Below are 18597 nucleotides of genomic sequence, written 5' to 3' on the forward strand. Positions count from 1 at the left end.
CTTCAATGTGAGATTGGGCTACGCAGATCCATCCATGTAACTGACAGTTCATGAGGCAACAGAGGAGAGAAATGTAAGTTTTTAAGACCGTGTGTGCGCTCTACCCTGTGTGTGTCTTTGTAGTGTTTTTGCCTTGTTTTTTTCGCCGCGGTAGCATGAGCTAACGCTCAGGTAAACTATACATGTGTCATTAATATTACCAGCTTTAGTAGGCATTAGCGGGTGTGACGCTGACGTCCTTTAATCCAATGTTTGAAATGTAAGATTTAAGACCGTTTGCCTCCTGTGTCTGCATTGGTTGTTTTACTGCGTTAGCATAAGCTAGCCCTGTCCTATGATGTAAACATAACGTGTGTCATTGATGTTACAGGCTGTAGTTACTTGCCATCGCAGAAGCAGCCACAATAACTTTGAAGCAATGAGTATTGTTTAAATGAATGTAAGATTAACTCTAGTCTAAGCATGTATCTTTCATGAGCACTCTTCAGTAACTTTGTGTTTCTGGGTAGCCTGCACCACCCTGGTTAGTTTCTATTGTGGGCTCCGGTACAGGAGCACTACTGAGGGTCAGACTGTGTGACATTATCATGTGGCAACATTGTTTAGAAATGTACGGTTGTTTAGCAATTCTCATCATATTTAACATTGCTCGCATGGGCAGTAGCGCCGAGATCGAAAATTGATGCAGCAAAACCACAAGTGGCAGACCGTTTGCCACTTCCATCTCAACGTCTCTCGCTTGTGGAGGTGGATTTGTGATTTTATAGCCTGTAATGTTACGACCGAGGTCCAGTTAGCATGCGGCTAATTTACCTCAGGTGTGGAGGTGGACTTATGATTTCTGAAATGTTGTGGCTGCAGTAACTTTGTTACTAGCTTTGCTCCGTTATTCCTACTGCTCTGTGTAACGTGAGATCCGTTTGATGCGGCTGTTTTGACGGTCGGTTGATTTCCAAACATCGTTTTTGGATTAACTGACTCGGTTGACTTTGACCTGTTGTAGATGATGGCAAATTAGAATAAGGAGTGGAGCAAGGGACACTGGTTCCAGCCGGTCTTTGTTATAAACAGCGCTCTCGCTAGCATGGGTGTGTGTGTACATTATTATATGAATTCATTTACTCTTATCCCTCAGTATATTTGGTCCCGAGCTAGACAATCGGGGCTCATGCTTGAAGTATGGTGGAGGAGTTTGTGTGTCCCTATGAACCTGAGGGCTGTGTTGTCTGGAGCCTAGTGCTCCTGGTAGGGTTTCCCATGGCAGAGTGGTCTCAGGCGAGGGGCCAGACTAAGTATGGTTCAACAAAGACCCCATGGAAGATAGAGGAAGAGGGAAAGGGACCCAGCCAGGATTTAGCCCGGGGCCCCCGTCTGGAGCTAGGCCCAGGCGGCGGGCTCGTCGGCGAGTGCCTAGTGGCCGAGTTTGCCACGGAGCCGGGCTTGGCACAGCCCGAAGAAGTTATGTGGCACATAACTTGGGCCCATCCTGTGGGCCCACCACTCGCATAGAAGAACGGCTGGGGTCGGGTGGAACGTCACATCTATGTGGGGTAAGGAGCCGGAGCTTGTGCGGGAGGTGGAGCGCTACCAGTTGGATGAGATGAGATGAGATTCAACTTTATTGTCATTACACATATACAAGTATAGAGTAATGAAATGAGGTTTGGCATCTCACCAGAAGTGCAATAAGCAGATAGTGCAAGAGTCTGTGCTATGTACAAAAGTAATTACAGAATTTACAGATAGGATTAATGGGATGCTATAAATATAAATAAATACTATAAATATAAGTATAAGTGTATTCTACAGACTATAATATACAGATTAAGGTGCAGTGAACATGCTATGCTAGGTAACAGATAATATACAGAATATACAGAATATGGACAAATGTACAGGTCGATAACTTATTGAGGTGATATGAACATACTATACAGATTTAGTTGCAGTGGACAATAATACAGGTGGATGAGAGATGTGTGTGTGTGTGACCAGGAGGAGTGGTGGGGGGATGATGGGTGTGAGGAGATATGTAGGGGCAGGGGGGTCAGCGGGGGGCAGAGTTCGGAAGGGAGACAGAGTTCAGAGTTCGGGGGGCAGAGTTCAATAGAGAAACAGCTCTGGGGAAAAAGCTGTTCTTCAGTCTGCTGGTTCTGGTCCGAAGGCTTCTGTAGCGCCTACCAGAGGGCAAGAGGACAAACAGTTCGTGGGCAGGGTGGGAGGGGTCTTTAAGGATGCTGCGGGCTCGACGCAGACAGCGTTTCCTCTGGACGTCCTCAATGGCGGGAAGTGGACACCTTGTGATGCGCTGGGCAGTTTTTACCACCCGCTGTATCGCCTTACGGTCTGCGACAGAGCAGTTTCCGTACCAGACTGTGACACAGCTGGTCAGGATGCTCTCGATCACACAGCGGTAGAAGTTAGTCAGTACAGCTGAAGACAGGTGGTGTCTCTTCAGTGTCCTCAGGAAAAATAGGCGTTGGTGGGCCTTCTTAACCAGACTGGAGGTGTTAGTGGACCAGGAGAGGTCCTCTGTGATGTGGGTCCCCAGGAACTTGAAGCTGGAGACACGTTCAACAGCCATCCCGTTGATGTGAATGGGATTGTGCGTGCTTCCTCTTTTTCTCCTGAAGTCCACGATGAGCTCCTTCGTCTTGCTGGTGTTGAGGAGCAGGTTATTGTCAGCAAACCAAGCGGCCAGATGCTGTACCTCCTCCCTGTAGGCTGTCTCGTCGTTGTTGCTGATGAGGCCAATCACCGTCGTATCGTCCGCAAACTTGATGATGGTGTTGGATCCATGTACAGGTCTGCAGTCGTGGGTGAAGAGGGAGTAGAGGAATGGGCTCAGCACACAGCCTTGTGGTACGCCTGTATTGAGTGTGATGGTGGTGGAGCAGGTGTGTCCTGACTTAACATACTGGGGTCTGTTGGTCAGAAAGTCCATTAGCCAGTGACGGAGGGGGTTGTTGAAGCCCAAGTCTCCGAGTTTAGTGTTTAACTTGGAGGGGATGACAGTGTTGAATGCTGAGCTAAAATCAACAAACAGCATTCGTGCGTATGTGTTGTTATTGTCCAGATGTGTGAGCACAGAATGCAGCACAGTGGAGACTGCATCCTCTGTACTCCTATTGCTGCGGTAGGCAAACTGGTATGAGTCCAGTGTGGGTGGGAGGCAGTTTTTCAGGTGTGCTAGGACCAGTCGCTCAAAGCACTTCATAATGATGGGTGTGAGAGCTACAGGGCGGTAGTTGTTTAGGCCCGTCGGGCTGGAGTGTTTCGGCACTGGGACAATGGAGGTGGCTTTGAAGCATGCTGGCACAGCTGCCTGGGCGAGGGACAGGTTGAAAATGTCTGTAAAGACCCCAGTGAGCTGCTCTGCACATCCTCTAAGCACGCGCCCGGGGGTACCGTCTGGACCAGCAGCCTTTCGAACGTTGATCTGGCTCAGTGCAGCATGAACGTCTGAGGAGGTGAGTGAGAGGGGCTGGTCGTCTGAAGGGGGTCTGGTCGTGGTCTGCGTCTCCCTGTTGTCTCTATCGAAACGAGCATAGAATTGATTTAGCTCATTCAGGAAGGAGACATCTGTGGTTATCGGGGTGGAGTTGCTGGGTTTATAATCACTGATGGCCTGGATGCCCTGCCACATGCGTCTGGGGTCGGAGTTGGAGAAGTGTTCCTCTACCTTAAGCTTGTAGCAGTGCTTGGCCTTGATGATGCCCCTCCTCAGGTTTGCCCTGGATATGCTGTAGGCCAGTGCATCGCCTGATCTGAAGGCGATGTTACGGGCCTTCAGCAGGAGCCGCACCTCCTTGTTCATCCACGGTTTCTGATTTGGGTACGTGGTGATCTGTTTCCATGTTGTAACACTGCCGACGGTGGTGTTGATATAGTCCAGCACAGAAGAGGTGTAGGTGTCAATATCTGTGTGAGAGCCACAGGTAGCCTGAGAAGCAAACATACTCCAGTCTGTATGATGGAACTTGTCCTGAAGTAAAGAGTCTGTCCCCGCTGGCCACACTTTAATGGTTGTCACTGATGGCTTCACACGTTGGATGAGTGGGGAGTACTTGGGGATGAGGAACAAAGAAAGGTGGTCTGACTGTCCCAGGTGGGGGAGGGGGGTCGTGGTGTAGGCTCCTGCGATGTTTGTGTAAACATGATCTAAAGTTTTGTTTCCTCTTGTATTGTAGGAAACATGCTGGTGAAATTTAGGGAGCACTGTCTTTAGGTTTGAGTGATTAAAATCACCTGCAACTATAAATGCTGCCTCCGGGTGAGCAGTCTGTTGTTTGCTGATAGCTGTGTAAAGTTCGTTCATAGCAGCTTTTGCATCGGCATCCGGGGGGATGTAGACTGCAGTTACAATAGTGGAGCTAAGCTCCCTTGGCTGATAGAAAGGTCTGCATTTAACCATGAGAAACTCAAGGTTAGCTGAGCAGTGTCTCCCTACAATGACAGAGTCTGTGCACCAAGCTTTATTGATATAAATGCACAGCCCTCCTCCCCTGGTCTTACCGGAGTCAGCTGCTGTCCTGTCTGCCCGGAGTGTGTGCCGACCGGCTAGCTTGATAGCATCGTCCGGTACTCTGTTGTTTAGCCAAGTTTCCGTGAAGAAAATGACATTACAGTCCATAAGTCTTTTGCTGTGGATGATGCGAAGTCGTAGCTCGTCCATTTTGTTCACCAAAGACCGCACATTTGCGAGGAAAATGCTGGGTAACGGGAGTCGATGCGGTGTTAGCTTTAGCTTAGCTTTTATCCCTCCGCGCTTCCCCCGCCTTTGTTTACGGTCTCGACGCCGCCTGCGAGCACTTCCGCCCGGCCGGGTAGAGTGCGTAGCCTCGGGTGTTCTGGCGATCTCAGGAATGAGTCGAAGATTGGTGATAAAATCGTCAGGGAGGTGTAATCTAAGATCCAAAAGTTCCTGTCGGGTGTAGGATGTTAAGGCGAAGCTGTTCCGTGCGAACAGACCCGAGATGAACAGGAAAATTACTGCAAAATTGCAAAACTGAGAGAGACGCTGGGCCTCGCGATGTGCTCGCGCCGCCATCTTGGAAAGATTACAACGGATCTGGTGGGGCTTACCTCTACGCACAGCCTCGGTTCTGGAACTGTACTCCTGGATAGGGGTTGGACTCTTTTCTTCTCTGGAGTTGCCCAGGGGGAGAGGCGACGGGTGGGTGTGGGGATACTCACAAACCCCTGGCTGAGCGCCACTGTGTTGGAGTTTACCCCGGTGGACAAAAGGGTCGCCTCCCTACGCCTTCGGGTGGTGGGGGGGAAAACTCTGACTGTTGTTTGTGCATATGCACCAAAAAGCAGTTCAGAGTATTCGGCCTTCTTGGAGACCCTGAATGGAGTCCTGCATAGGACCCCAGTAGGGGACTGCTGGGAGACTTCAACGCCCACGTGGGCAATGATGGAGACACCTGGAGAGGCGTGATTGGGAAGAACGGCCTCCCTGATCAAAACCCAAGTGGTTGTTTGTTATTAGACTTCTGAGCTAGCCATGGTTTGTCTATAATGAACATCATGTTCGAACATAAGGATGCTCATAAGTGTACATGGTACCAGAGCACCCTAGGCCAAAGGTCGATGATCGATTTTGTGATCGCTTCATCTGATCTGGGGCCGCATGTTTTGGACACTCGGGTGAAGAGAGGGGCGAAGCTATCAACTGATCACCATCTGGTGGTGAGTTGGATCCGGGGGGGGGGGGGAGACTCTGGATAGACCTGGTAAGCCCAAACGTAAGCTGCGGCGGTGAGCTGCAGTCTCAAGGTCTTAGGTGCCTCAAGGGGCGGTAACCCTTGAACACCGTGGTGGACACCGGTTGTCAGGGAAGCTATCCTTTAGGGATATGTTATCCCAGAGGACTCCGGAAGCGGTTGCAAGGTACCGACGGGCCCGAAGGGCTGCAGCCTCTGCCGTGTCAGAGGCAAAACAGCGGATGTGGGAGAAGTTCGGAGAAGTCATAGAGAAGGACTTTAGGTCGGCACCAAGATGCTTCTGGAAAACCATTCGACATCTCAGGAGGGGGAAACAGGGAACCATCCACACTGTGTACAGTAAGGATGGGACACTATTGACCTCAACTGAGGAGGTAATCGGGCGGTGTAAGGAGCATTTTGAGGAACTCCTAAATCCGACTTACACACCCTCTATGGTAGAGGCAGAGCTGGAGGCTGATGGAGTATCATCATCAATTTCCCTGGCGGAGGTCACTGTGGTAGTCAAACAACTTCACAGTGGCAAAGCCCCGGGGGTTGATGAGAACGCCCAGAAATGTTGAAAGCTTTGAGTGTGGAGGGGCTGTCTTGGTTGACACGTCTCTGCAACATTGGGTGGAGGTTGGGTACAGTACCAAACGAGTGGCAGACCGGGGTGGTGGTTCCCCTGTTCAAAAAGGGGGACCAGAGAGTGTGTGCCAATTACAGGGGTATCACACTTCTCAGCCTCCCGGGTAAAGTCTACTCCAAGGTGCTGGAAAGGAGGGTTCGGCCAATAGTCGAACCTCAGATTGAAGAGGAACAATGTGGATTCCGTCCTGGACGTTGAACAACGGACCAACTCTTTACCCTTGCAAGGATCCTGGACGGGGGCCTGGGAGTATGCCCATCCAGTCTACATGTGTTTTGTGGATTTGGAGAAGGTGTATGACCGGTTCCCCCGGGAGATACTGTGGGAGGTGCTGAGGGAGTATGGGGTGAGGGGGTAACTTCTTGGGGCCATCCAATCCCTGTATACTCAAAGCAAGAGCTGTGTCCGGGTTTTCGTCAGTAAGTCGGATTCGTTCCCGGTGGGGGTTGGTCTCAGCCAGGGTTGCGCTTTGTCACCAATCCTGGACAGGATATCGAGGCAGGATATCGAGGCATAGTCGTGGTGGGGTGGGGTTGCAGCTCGACTGGCTGGGGATCTCATCACTGCTTTTTGCAGATGATGTGGTCCTGATGGCACCATCTGTCTGTGACCTTCAGCACTCACTGGATCAGTTCGCAGCCGAGTGTGGAACGGTTGGGATGAGAATCAGCACCTCAAAATTCTGACGCCATGGTTCTCAGCAGGAAACCGGTGGATTGTCTACTCCAGGTAGGGAATGAGCCCTTACTTCAAGTGAAGGAGTTTAAGTACCTCTGGGTCTTGTTTGCGAGTGAGGGGACAATGGAGCGTGAGATTGGCCGGACAATCGGAGCAGCGGGGCGGTATTGCACTCGCTTTGCCGCACCGTTGTGACAAAAAAAGGGAGCTGAGCCGGAAGGCAAAGCTCTCGATCTACCGGTCAATCTTCGTTCCTACCCTCACCTATGGTCATGAAGGATGGGTTGTGACCGAAAAAACGAGATCGCAAGTACAAGCGGCGGAAATGGGTTTCCTTAGAAAGGTGGCTGGTGTCTCCCTTAGAGATAGGGTGAGAAGCTCAGTCATCCGTGAGGAACTCGGAGTAGAGCCGCTGCTCCTTTGCCTAGAAAGGAGCCAGTTGAGGTGGTTCGGGCATCTGGTAAGGATGCCCCCTGGGCGCCTCCCCTGGGAGGTGTTCCAGGCACGTCCAGCTGGGAAGAGACCTCGGGGTAGACCCAGGACTAGGTGGAGAGATTATATCTCCACACTGGCCTGGGAAAGCCTCGGGATTCCCCAGTCAGAGCTGGTTAATGTGGCCCGGGAAAGGGAAGTTTGGGGCCCCCTACTGAAAATGCTGCCTACGCGACCCGGCCCTGGATAAGCGGTTGAGATGAGAGATGAGATAAGTTTTACAAGATCTAATAGAGAAAATAATGATTAATGAGGCAGCAGCCATGCATTAGACAAATATTGATCCAAGAAGTAGTGTGTTTCACCGTAAAATGGGTAAATATAAATTTGTTGCTGTATAAAAAATAAATCTGCTCAAGTTAGTTGTAAAATTGATTTAGTCATAAATCAAAAAAAACTAGAAAACAAGCTATATTTTTCATCAGGAAAAATGTATTTATATTTCCCAACATAGTTAGTCTGGTTCAATAAAAAGAGTTGTGCGTCGAGCCATGCACCGCTCTTTCTCTGCCTGTCGCTTCCCCCCCCTCCCGACAGGAGACACGCCACTCATACAACAGTTTGGTGTGTGCTTCTGTTGTTTTTAGTAGTTGGCAACAGATTTGTCATTGTGGGCCTCGGGATTAAACTGGTACGATTGAAAATTCACCATTGTTGCTTAGCTTAGCAACGTCTGTGTTTTTAGCTTCCCCGTGAACTGGCCAGTTCAGATTAGACGTCTCTGGTGAAGAGGCGTGACATTTCGTACTGGCGGTGAAAGTGGTTGACCAATCACAACAGACTGGGCCAACTGGCTAATCACATGCGACTGGGATTTTTCGTGCGGGGGGGCTAGAAGAAGGCCGAGCGTGACAGGCAGAGGGTGAAAAGAGTAGCTGGAGGAATGGTGAATATGAGAACACTGATGACTTTTCTGATCATTGGGGCATGTAAACCTTTTTCAAATGGTAACTCAAATTAAAAGTATGAACCTGAATATGAGAATTATATGTCTCCTTTAATAGATCAGAAACTAATTCATAACAGAGAATGAACCGATCCCACAGATTTTAAGTTGTCAACTTCACAGGAATACACAGGCAAGAACTGGGTCCACTTGAAGGCTATTTATTAACTATGATCTACCAACAAACGCAATGACTGATAACTAATCAAATATGCACCGTGGAGTAAATGAACAATCAAACCTAATAGTGATGAAATGAACCATGTGGCGAAGTGGCAATTACTATGCTAAGGCAGGGTTGGTTATATAGCATTCAGAAAATGTTAAGGATTATAATTTTTGTAACGACTTCCACGCAGTCATTAATAGCAGGATGAGAATAATTGGACTTTGTCTACTTGATTTCATTCCGATGTGCTCTACACTTTCTTGTCTGGAACCCAGAGCAGTAGTCCAGTTGGTGGGCCAGTAACCTGTTTTCAGATGTAGGTGTGAATTCAAAAAATGTTGTTAGTTGCCCCCATGATCATAGGCGGCATTACCTATTTTTCAACCATTTTAATTGAAATGGGCCCCGCCCTCCAGGGGTCCCCCAAGTGACAGGCCATTTGTATGTGATTTATGGTTGGAAGATGCATCTCGAGGATGCGCTGGGATGCATCTTCAGTGATGTTCCTGGGGTCATCAGGGGTTTTGGGTTTTTCAACATCAGACCCCTTCACCCAGGTGACCCATCCGGGGTTGATCAAGTCCCGGATTGCATCCCAGCAGCATTAATCCACGGGTTTGCCCTCTTCATCCAAAGCCACCTAGTGGCTTTCTGTGCGACTTCAGTGATGGTACATATGGGCCTCCTCTTTGCAGCTCCAGTTACACCAAGCCTTGTCAGAGCTGTGCAGATTGAGCGCCCAGCAAACCCCCGGCAGCCCACTTCAACTGGCTCACAGAGGGCAGCTCCCAACTTTAGTTGTTTTCCAAGATCGACTCTCTGCTACCAGTCTTGGGCTGTAGAAAGTGGGCTAATGTATATTGTTTTTTGTGCGCACTGGCGAGTTGTCACTGTGTTTTCTCATGGTCCACTAGCTGTCTGTTCTGTGTGCGTGCTGAAAAAGTGTGCGTGCTCGGGTCGCGCCACACAACAATGTGAATGCAGTTTGTAAAGATCACTCATCGACAGGTAAAGAGACTTGCTGGCGGGTGGCAATGCAATGCTGCTGTTTTGAACTAGTGGTTAGTGCGTCGGACTCCCATACTGAGGGCGCGGGTTCGCGACCGTCCTTGCTCCTTTATGTTTATGTTTTATGTGGGTAGGGCCCCATATTAATCACTGAAATGGGCCCCCAGATGCATAAGGCCACTGCTTGTAATGGAAGCTCTATTAGCAGTCTCAGCTGTTACAGGGTTTAAGGCCTTCAAGCAGGCTCTTCCTATGGCAATGTAGATTTCTTTTATGTGCTGTCTGAAGAAGGCATGCAGCCGGCATATTTCTGAAGGGGGGTTTCAGAACAGCCACGAATTAAGTAGTTACTGTATACTTAACTTGAAAACTTGTAGAAGAAATATGCATTGGCCAGACCCAATTTTGGTAATGATTCCACCTTGCTGTTGGATTGCACGAGAAAAGTCATGTCATGTGATAGAAACTATGTGTGACATAATAAGGTGTAAGTGGCTCAAAGCAGCAGTGGCTAAAAAGCAGTGAATTCCTAGCTGACCTCTATTTTCATTCCAAGACCTGATGAATCTCTGAGGGGCATTTACAATCTCTCATTTCTGTTTAGTGGGGAAGCATATTACTACCAAGCAAGAGAAAGAAAAACAGAAGATTAGTGTTATAACAAGATGTTTTTCAGATTATAAAAGTTTTTTTCTTCTCTTTGGTCGCCAAGTGCTTGCTCATTGTGGGAACTGTTGGGTTTCTCTGTAATAGTGTAAGGTCTTGACCTTACTATTTAAAGTGCCTTGAGATAATGTATGTTGTATTTTGATGCTTTATAAATTAATATCTTCAAGTTATTACGACAGATTAAATTATCACGTCATAAGTGAAAAATGTGTATATTGTTAAAACCTTTAACTCATGTTTGGGTTGAGACATGGTGAGATTCTGCTGTTATTGAGCATGGTGGATGATACTGTGATAATCAGCAAGAACGAGTCCAACCCTGTGGAGTTAGCGTCATTTCTCATTGGTCAGCTGGAGGGTATCATTCCTCAGTTTAATCATTCAAGATAAATTGAACCATGAAATACTAAAATATTAGATGTAAAATAACAACATTCTATGTTAAAGACAAAGAACCTTAAACTTAAATTAAGCTACTTTCATTTTCTCTCCTCCTCTCTCATTCCAACACACAACAAAAATCTCGCCAAGCTGTCATCCCTCCAACATTATACACCTCTTGATTACCTAATTAGGACAAGGAGAGATTTGCCCCGATTTCACCTTTTATTTCTGAATTATTCTGCAGCAAATACATTCAAATCATCATAAAAATCAATTACACAATAGATCAACCAAATTAGTATACTCTCAATATAATCTATGAAGATGATACTAATCAGCGGATTTTTCTAACAGACTAAATTTCCACAATCATGTCAGTAGTGGTGGCTGCATTATCATGCATTATTCAGCATTATCATGGTTCTCCACATTTGACAAAATTTTATGTTACTTAAATAACAATTAAAAAGGCCTAAAACCCAGGAAGATCATGCACATTGGGGCTTGGATGTGAGATGTGGTATTTATATATGTATTATTCTGTACTGTATTTATAAATTCACACTTTATTTGTTGTAAACATAGATAGATAGATAGAGAGATAGATAAATACTTTATTCATCCCAAGCTGGGAAATTCTGGTGTAGCAGCATCACGTTTCATATGCAATATACAATATTTACACAATAAATTTAAAATATACGAATTGCAAAAAAATATAGAAATTAAGAATAATAAATTCACAGAATTTACATGAAGTAATGACAGTGGAACAAGGTCTATCTGTCAGCCAGAGGCGAGGTGTTGTAGAGTTTTATGGCTTGTGGCAGGAAAGATTTCGTGTAACGGTCCTTCAGCCTATTGGAAAAGGAGCTCCGCTGTCTGTCCAGTGTGAGGTGGAGAGGATGGTCCGGGTTATCCATGATGGATAAGTTTGTTCATAGTCCTCCTCTCCACCACAGCTTCAAACGCATCCATCTTGCAGCCTATTACGGAGCCAGCTTTCTTGATCACATGCTTCTTTTAACTCAAAATGATACTGAAAATTGATTTATATTTTCTTGTCATGCAACTTTTCGTTACTTTCTCTGTATGTAACAAAAATGACTATATGGAGACTTTGTTATACCATTATGAAACATTGGAGACAGCTGTGAGTCCTGTGTACAAGCCACAATGTTGTTGATTCTTTGTTATTTAACCATGACTGCAATCTTTTGGATCCACTGCATTTACAGTTGCCTGAACCATGTTTAACTTGTTTATGTAATGGTTAGAGGACAAACAACAACTCACTGATCCTTTCTGTCTTACTGGGTCAGGTATGAAGATATGGCTAGGTTTCCTCTACAGAAGACCAGAGAGCTCTACAGTTTCCTAGGTCTGGTTCTGAACCAGAGAGTGGAGGACTGGATCATCAACAACACTCGGGGAGGCAGTGATCTGTCATCCCGGCACAAGTTCACCACAGTTCGGGACTCTGCTGCAAATGCAGAGAACTGGAGAGTGAAGCTCTCCTTCGACATGGTGGTTTACACTCAGACCGCCTGCCAACCACTTCTGGAGCTCCTTGGATACAAGACCATCTTCCACCCAAGAGAACTGAGGAACTTATCTCATTCTTTGGTGGAGGACAGGATGTTCCTCCCATTTTCTTAAACAGCTGATGATATGAATACATCTAATGTGTCCTAAAAAAAACAACAAGACAGGACAGTACTGTAGTTTATGGAGCTGAGAAGATGTAGAGTCAAAGCTGTGTGGCTGATCTGGATATATCCTCATATGGTGGAGTAAATAAGAAATGTTGTTCGCAATGTTATAATTGTTACTTGGGGACCAAGGGGCCTGTGCTGTTCAACACTGCCATGGTTTGTTTTCATTTTCTGGCTTTTAGGTTTTAGATTACATCAAAGGATTTATTTTTTATTTCTCTTAATGTTATTGAGCTGCAGTGTCAGAATAAGACAGTAATTTTGTACAGTTAAAATGAATCTAACATTTATTAGCGTATGTATTTAGTGAGTGGAAGCATGAATAGTGTAGAACAGCAAAACGATTCCACTCATCTATAAAAAAAATATTTGCTGCTATTTATTATTTCTCACAAACCCTGTAAATACTTTTGTCCCCGTCATGCTTATGTAGAATGATGACTATGGTCTTCCAGTGATCTGATTGGTCAGTAGTTGGGCTGTTGACAGGTAATGATCGATTATCACAAACTAACCACCAACCTGGTCTAATTACCATGGTTTACCCCGCTAACAAGAGAACCAGCTTTGTATGACTGAAAAGTGTAACCTTTTGTGTAACCTGAACCACAAATCCTGCTTCGTGGTACAGGCCCCTGGGAGGTCTGCCAACCTTTATTTATTTATTTACTCCCCCTGAGCAATCAACTACCTCAGATCCTGCCGCTTCTCTCCTTAAGTACTATTCAACATAATCAAGCCACTTCATTTTAAATAAATGTTACAGTTAATCATGTTTTAACTACAGTTTGTAGATTTACTGACGAGCCAAAAAATTATGAACAGATGAGGCAAATAACTTCACTTATCTTATAACAGCAGCGGACGTCAAGGTCAGGGAAAGTGAATAGTCAGTACTTGTTGTCAACATATCACCGCTCACTTCCACCGCGTGCTGCCTGAACCTCAAGAGCACCCCAAGCAGTGATGGACCAAGATCTGGGCCTGGAGTGAGTTGATCATTGAGGGAGATTACCTGATACGTGTAGGAGCAGTTGAACACTTGTCTGTGCTTTCTGTTGTGCTAAACCAGATGATTTAGAATAAACCATGAATCGTTTGTCTTGTTCACCTCTTCTGGGCTGAGTTTTTGGACATAGCCTGCATCAACAAGCTTTCCTTACCTCTTCCTCATAGATGAGAGCTTAGGTCTGATTGCCTACCAGCTTCCTCTCCTACCAGCTTGGCATAACGGCATCAATGGGGGCTTTGAGCAGTGGTGTGTTTTTGATGCGCAGCAGTGGCATTGCATATCGCAGAGTTTCACCATCCTTCACACAAACTGTGCGCTCCTCCAATAGATTAACAGCCTCCTGATCTTGACGCAACCGTGTTGCTACTTTCTCACTCCTGACTGGCAAGACATCCAGCTGCCACGAACGCTCCACATGCTGGTGAACATCATCTGGAGCCGGTTTGCAGTATGTAAAGTAACAATTGGTGGGCACTTGGTGTGACATGAGTCCATCAGGTCCCTGAAGCGCCAAGCCAAGCTCCGTGTTCACTGCTGCTGATCCACCCTTGGGGCTAAGGCGTACTGGTTCCCTCGCGACGATCAAGTGGGTGTTATTGGCTCGGATAAGGAGAAGTGACTGCACATTGGTGAAGGGCTGAATTGGGACTCCTCTAAGATGGCAATAGCACTTCTGCAAGGCATGCATTGGATATGATTGTTCAGCCAATGCCAAGCAGTTGGCAGAGAATGCCCCTGTAGAAACTTGTTCCTTGCCAGGTTGACCCAGTGATGCAATGTGGAAACTGACTGCTGCCCCTTTGATGTGAACAATGTCCTGCCTTATTGTCCTAAGGGCCATTGTCTCATGTTCTCTGGCCAGCCCAAGATGGTGTGCTGCCTCTGACAGAATCATGGTACGTTCAGCGCCATCATCCCATATAGCTATGTATGTGTAGCACTAGCGTCTGCCAATAACACACAATTTACGCCACTGGACCAGTTCTAGGTTCTTATGGAGTGGGGTGAGAGTTTAAAAATAGACCAGAGACCTGGTTCTTGAAATATAAAGCTGGCACTTTACTGAAGGTAAACAAAGACAATACATATAACAGATATTCAAATAAAGATCATATCCTGCAGGTATCAAGAAATTGCAAATAAAACTCAATTCCCCCTATTTTAGATTTTTCACCTAAATTAGAAGTAGTTTTATTTGAGATAGTTCACCCAGGTTGGATGAATTAATTAAATTAAAGACTTTATGTTTTGTTAGACAGGTCTTTAACTAACTGTCTTATTTTTATGTTAATAGGTTGAACCTATTTTGGTTTCATTATTTGCTTGAGTTGAATCTTTTTCCCTAGTTTCATATGTAGGAAAATGTTTTCACCATTTCCAAATTCAAAATGAAAATAAAATGAAACAATATTATACCTCAAATCAAAATATTGACAATTATGAAAACAGTATTAACTTATGTTTCCAATTCAGTTCAGTTCAGTTCAAAAGAAAAAGAAAAGATCCAACATTCCGACCACTCTGGCAGTGAATTAACTAATAATCCAATCTTTAGGAAGTCTGTGGGTTGGCTCGCCATCTTGTGTCCGGTGCTCACAGGCGTATGTGTTGTCTCCCACATAACGGAAGAATGTCTTTCTGACCAAACTTCAAACAGGAGCAAAAAAACCTGACCAAAACCGTGGCGGTTCATGTAAACATGGTCCCCAGGAAATACCAAGTAGGTAGGTATTATTTTCCAGGTTATAAACCAACTCTTTTTAACACTTTTCACTCTTTGCTTCTCATTTTCCCTTCTCCTCTGCTCTGCTCTGACAGGAGCATGGCAATAAAAGGCAACGCGTCTCTTAAAGGGGAAGCGTCATCACATTTTTCATAGGCATAATTTGAATTATTCCCACCAAATTTTTGCCAAATTATCTGCTTTTGTCTTATATTTTAATGTGGGTTACATATGCAATGACTTATTTCCGTTACTCATAGTGACTGGAACAACCTACAAATAGACACTGGTAACCTGCTTGGTTGGGCTGAATGAGGCTCCCCCCAGTGGATTGATGAGGTAGACACCTGAGCTTGGTTTAGCGATGGCATGTAGGTGGAGCTCTTGACACTCACTACATGGCTTCTTTAGCGTACACGTGACTGGTGCGACTGCTGGCCGCACAGGTTCGGTGTCTGATGTGTCGCTACCATGATAGATGGTCACTGGCAGGGTCTTTATCTTTCGTACAGCTGTGTTCTTGTCCTTTCTTGCCATAAAAGGCTTTTCTGTCTGTTTTCGTTGACACATTTTGGCTGATAATCATTGTGCCTCAGCTTTAACCTTAAGCCACTCTGTGAGGAATCTAAGATTATATGGGTTGAGGCTCTGCGTCTTCAGTCAACCACGTACCTGCAGGTGCTCTATGAAGCTGTCCCTCAGATGTCTTGGAAGCTTACTGAGAAGCCTATCCATGTGGCCTGTTGACATTAGCTCTATTCCGTTTGGGCCCTCTAGGGAAGAGAGCATCCCTACCAGCAAGTCAACACGTATGGCGAAACTCTGGAAAGCCTTTGGATCCCCTGCTTTAACATCAGGGGAATTCAATATGGCAGCGATTTCCCCTTGGGCGAGCTGATTTGGCTGTCCATATGCCTGCTGCAGGGCTTGCATCGCAGCAGGCGATGTATGGTTGAGCATGATGTCGGCATGACTGTGCGATGAGACAGGCTTCCTCCAACACCAGCTGCTCCATCAGCAATCTATACTTATAATGTTCAGATATAACTCTACGTGTGTTTTCAGTAAATGATCCAAGGCCATTTTCAGATCCATGAACTCTCTCGCTGTCATTAATGAGTTTTGGGAGAGAAGGTACTGGAACAAGCTGCAAGGAAGGTGCAGATGTGAATGACTGGAAAACTGGTTGAGGGAATGTGGGCCCTATTGTTTCTGTAAGGATTATTATAATGAGGGCCCGAGCACCGAGGTGCGCAGTCCCCAGTGCAGAATGCACCAGGGTTCCGCATGCACCGAGGTGCAAGGCCCTATTGTTTTTGTAAGGATTATTATTAGGGCCCGAGCACGTGGTGCGCGGACCCGGGGCATGCATGCACCAGGGGCCGCATGCACCGAGGTGCAAGGCCTTATTGTTTCCGTAAGGATTATTATTATTATTATTATTATTATTCTTGGTCAGCATCGTTCGCTCATTTTGCAGGCTGTTCCCATATGCAAAAATGCGAGAAAATTGAAATCGGAAATTGCTTCCGCTACTCAGACCCAGAGGCCCGGCCAATGTTGAGACCCAAGGGCTCCATAGCGCCACCTTGCGTTAATTTGTGTTTTAGTTGGCATATAGCATCTGCTTTAAATCAAAGGTGCATGGTCCAATCTGTGCGAGACTTCTCAGACATCGTACCAGTCCCGCACTCAACACAACACCATGTTAATATTGACCATAGGTCATAGTGCCACCTACTGGCAACATAACGTGACAAATCCTACTTTTATTTCCCCTGCATCGCAGATTCATCTGATCCACTTCAAACTTACTCACAACAGTTATAACAATTGGTCGATGTCATATAAAAAATTCTGTGACGTTTCGTCCAAAACACCCTCCCCGGGGGGTGTCGGACAATACGTGCTAACGGCTAGCAAAATTATGAACATCATAACTCAACCATATTTGGACATATCTCTAGTAAATTTCTCAGGAATGATAACCGTCCTGCCCTGAACAGATTCCCATGTTAATATTGGACATAGGTCATAGCGCCACCTAATGGCAAGAGGACTTTAAAATTGTTACTTTTACATCCTGTGCCTGGCAGGTTCACTGGAGCGACCTCAAATTTGGTCAGCTTAGTTGTGAGATGTGACTGATATTACACTGTGAAAATTTTGACCATGTGTCAAACGCTGTTGCCATGGTGACGCATCATTCGCCATCAAATACAAATACATATTTGAGGCAGACATGTTCAGAGTAGCACGTCGATATGTCAGATGTGTCTTTTGTCCAATTGTGTCAAAGTGGCTCCATAGCGCCCCCTACAACATTTCAAAGTAAATTCCAACGCCTTAAAATTTGACGTAGAAGAATCAAATTCAGTCGGCTCATGTACCTCCCGACAACCTACCAAAAAGCCTCTTGGAGCAATTAGCTCCACCCAACCGGAAGTCAGACATTTAGATTTTACCTTGGCGAAAGTGGCGAATGGCAGGTGTCGCACTTTGACGAACTCCTCCTAGGCAGTTAATCAGATTTGCCTCAAACTTGGGCAACACGTAGAGGAGACCTTCCTGATCAAACTATATCAAATATTTTAGTCTACGTAGAAAGCCATGGCCGTGGAGAAGCGTGATTCGCCATGAACAGGAAGTTGCTCCAAATCAAAGGTACATGGTCAGAGCTGACCCAAACTTCTCAGACATGATAACAGTCCCGCCCTAAACACATCTACGTCAATATTGGACATAGGTCATAGCGCCACTTAATGGCCAAATTTTACTTTTACGCCCTCTGCCTTGCAGGTTCACTGGAGAAACCTCAAATTTGGTCAGCTTAGTTGTGAGAGGTGGCTGATATTGTACTGTGAAAGTTTTGACCATGTGTCAAACGCTGTTGCCATGGTGACACCGTGTTCACCATCAAATACGAATACAGGTTTGAGGCACTTGGGATGATCTGTGTCTCACCAAACTTGGGAGACATGTTCAGAGTGGCAATATGTAATGTCTGAAATTGCTCTTTTGTCCAATTGGGTCAAAATTGCTACATAGCGCCCCCTACAACATTTCAAAATCATGGCCCCGCCCTTTAAATTTGACTTAGATGAACGAAATTCGGTCGACTAGTGTGTCTCCTGCTGAACTACAAAAAACCCTCTTGGAGCCATTAGCTCTGTCCAACCAGTAGTCGACCATTTTGATTTTTGATGGCAAAAAAATGGAAAATCAAAGGTGTCGTACTTTTAACACTTAATCCTTGGCGGTTAATCGAATCCACCTCAAACTTGGGCGACGTGTAGATGAGACCTTCCCAATCAAACGGTACATAGGGTTTTATAGTCCACGTCCAAAGGCGTGGCCGTGGCGAAGCGTGATTCGCCACAAACTGGGAAGTGTCTTTTACTGGGTCAGGGATGCTTCGACAGGCACGAAACACGGCAGAGG

General features: G+C 46.0%; 2 protein-coding genes across 2 annotated transcripts in view; one reads left to right on the forward strand and one right to left on the reverse strand.

Moving 5' to 3' along the window:
• Positions 1-14638, forward strand: part of LOC118315697 (carbohydrate sulfotransferase 1-like) — a 36143-nt gene extending 21505 nt beyond the window's left edge. The window contains exon 6 of the mRNA XM_035643173.2: positions 12029-14638. Coding sequence (XP_035499066.1) covers positions 12029-12365 — 337 coding nt within the window. The 3' untranslated portion in view covers positions 12366-14638. The remainder of the gene's footprint in view (positions 1-12028) is intronic.
• LOC124850134 lies at positions 3075-4974 on the reverse strand. Its single transcript, XM_047333425.1, has 2 exons — positions 3683-4974; positions 3075-3533 (listed from the first exon to the last, which is right to left on the reverse strand). Exons 1-2 carry the CDS (start codon positions 4673-4675, stop codon positions 3387-3389), a joined length of 1140 nt encoding a protein of 379 aa, XP_047189381.1. The 5' UTR covers positions 4676-4974; the 3' UTR covers positions 3075-3386.
• Positions 14639-18597: the final 3959 nt, after the last annotated feature.

Source organism: Scophthalmus maximus, chromosome 7 (assembly GCF_022379125.1).
Source record: "Scophthalmus maximus strain ysfricsl-2021 chromosome 7, ASM2237912v1, whole genome shotgun sequence".
In the NCBI taxonomy this organism is placed as follows: Eukaryota; Metazoa; Chordata; class Actinopteri; order Pleuronectiformes; family Scophthalmidae; genus Scophthalmus; species Scophthalmus maximus.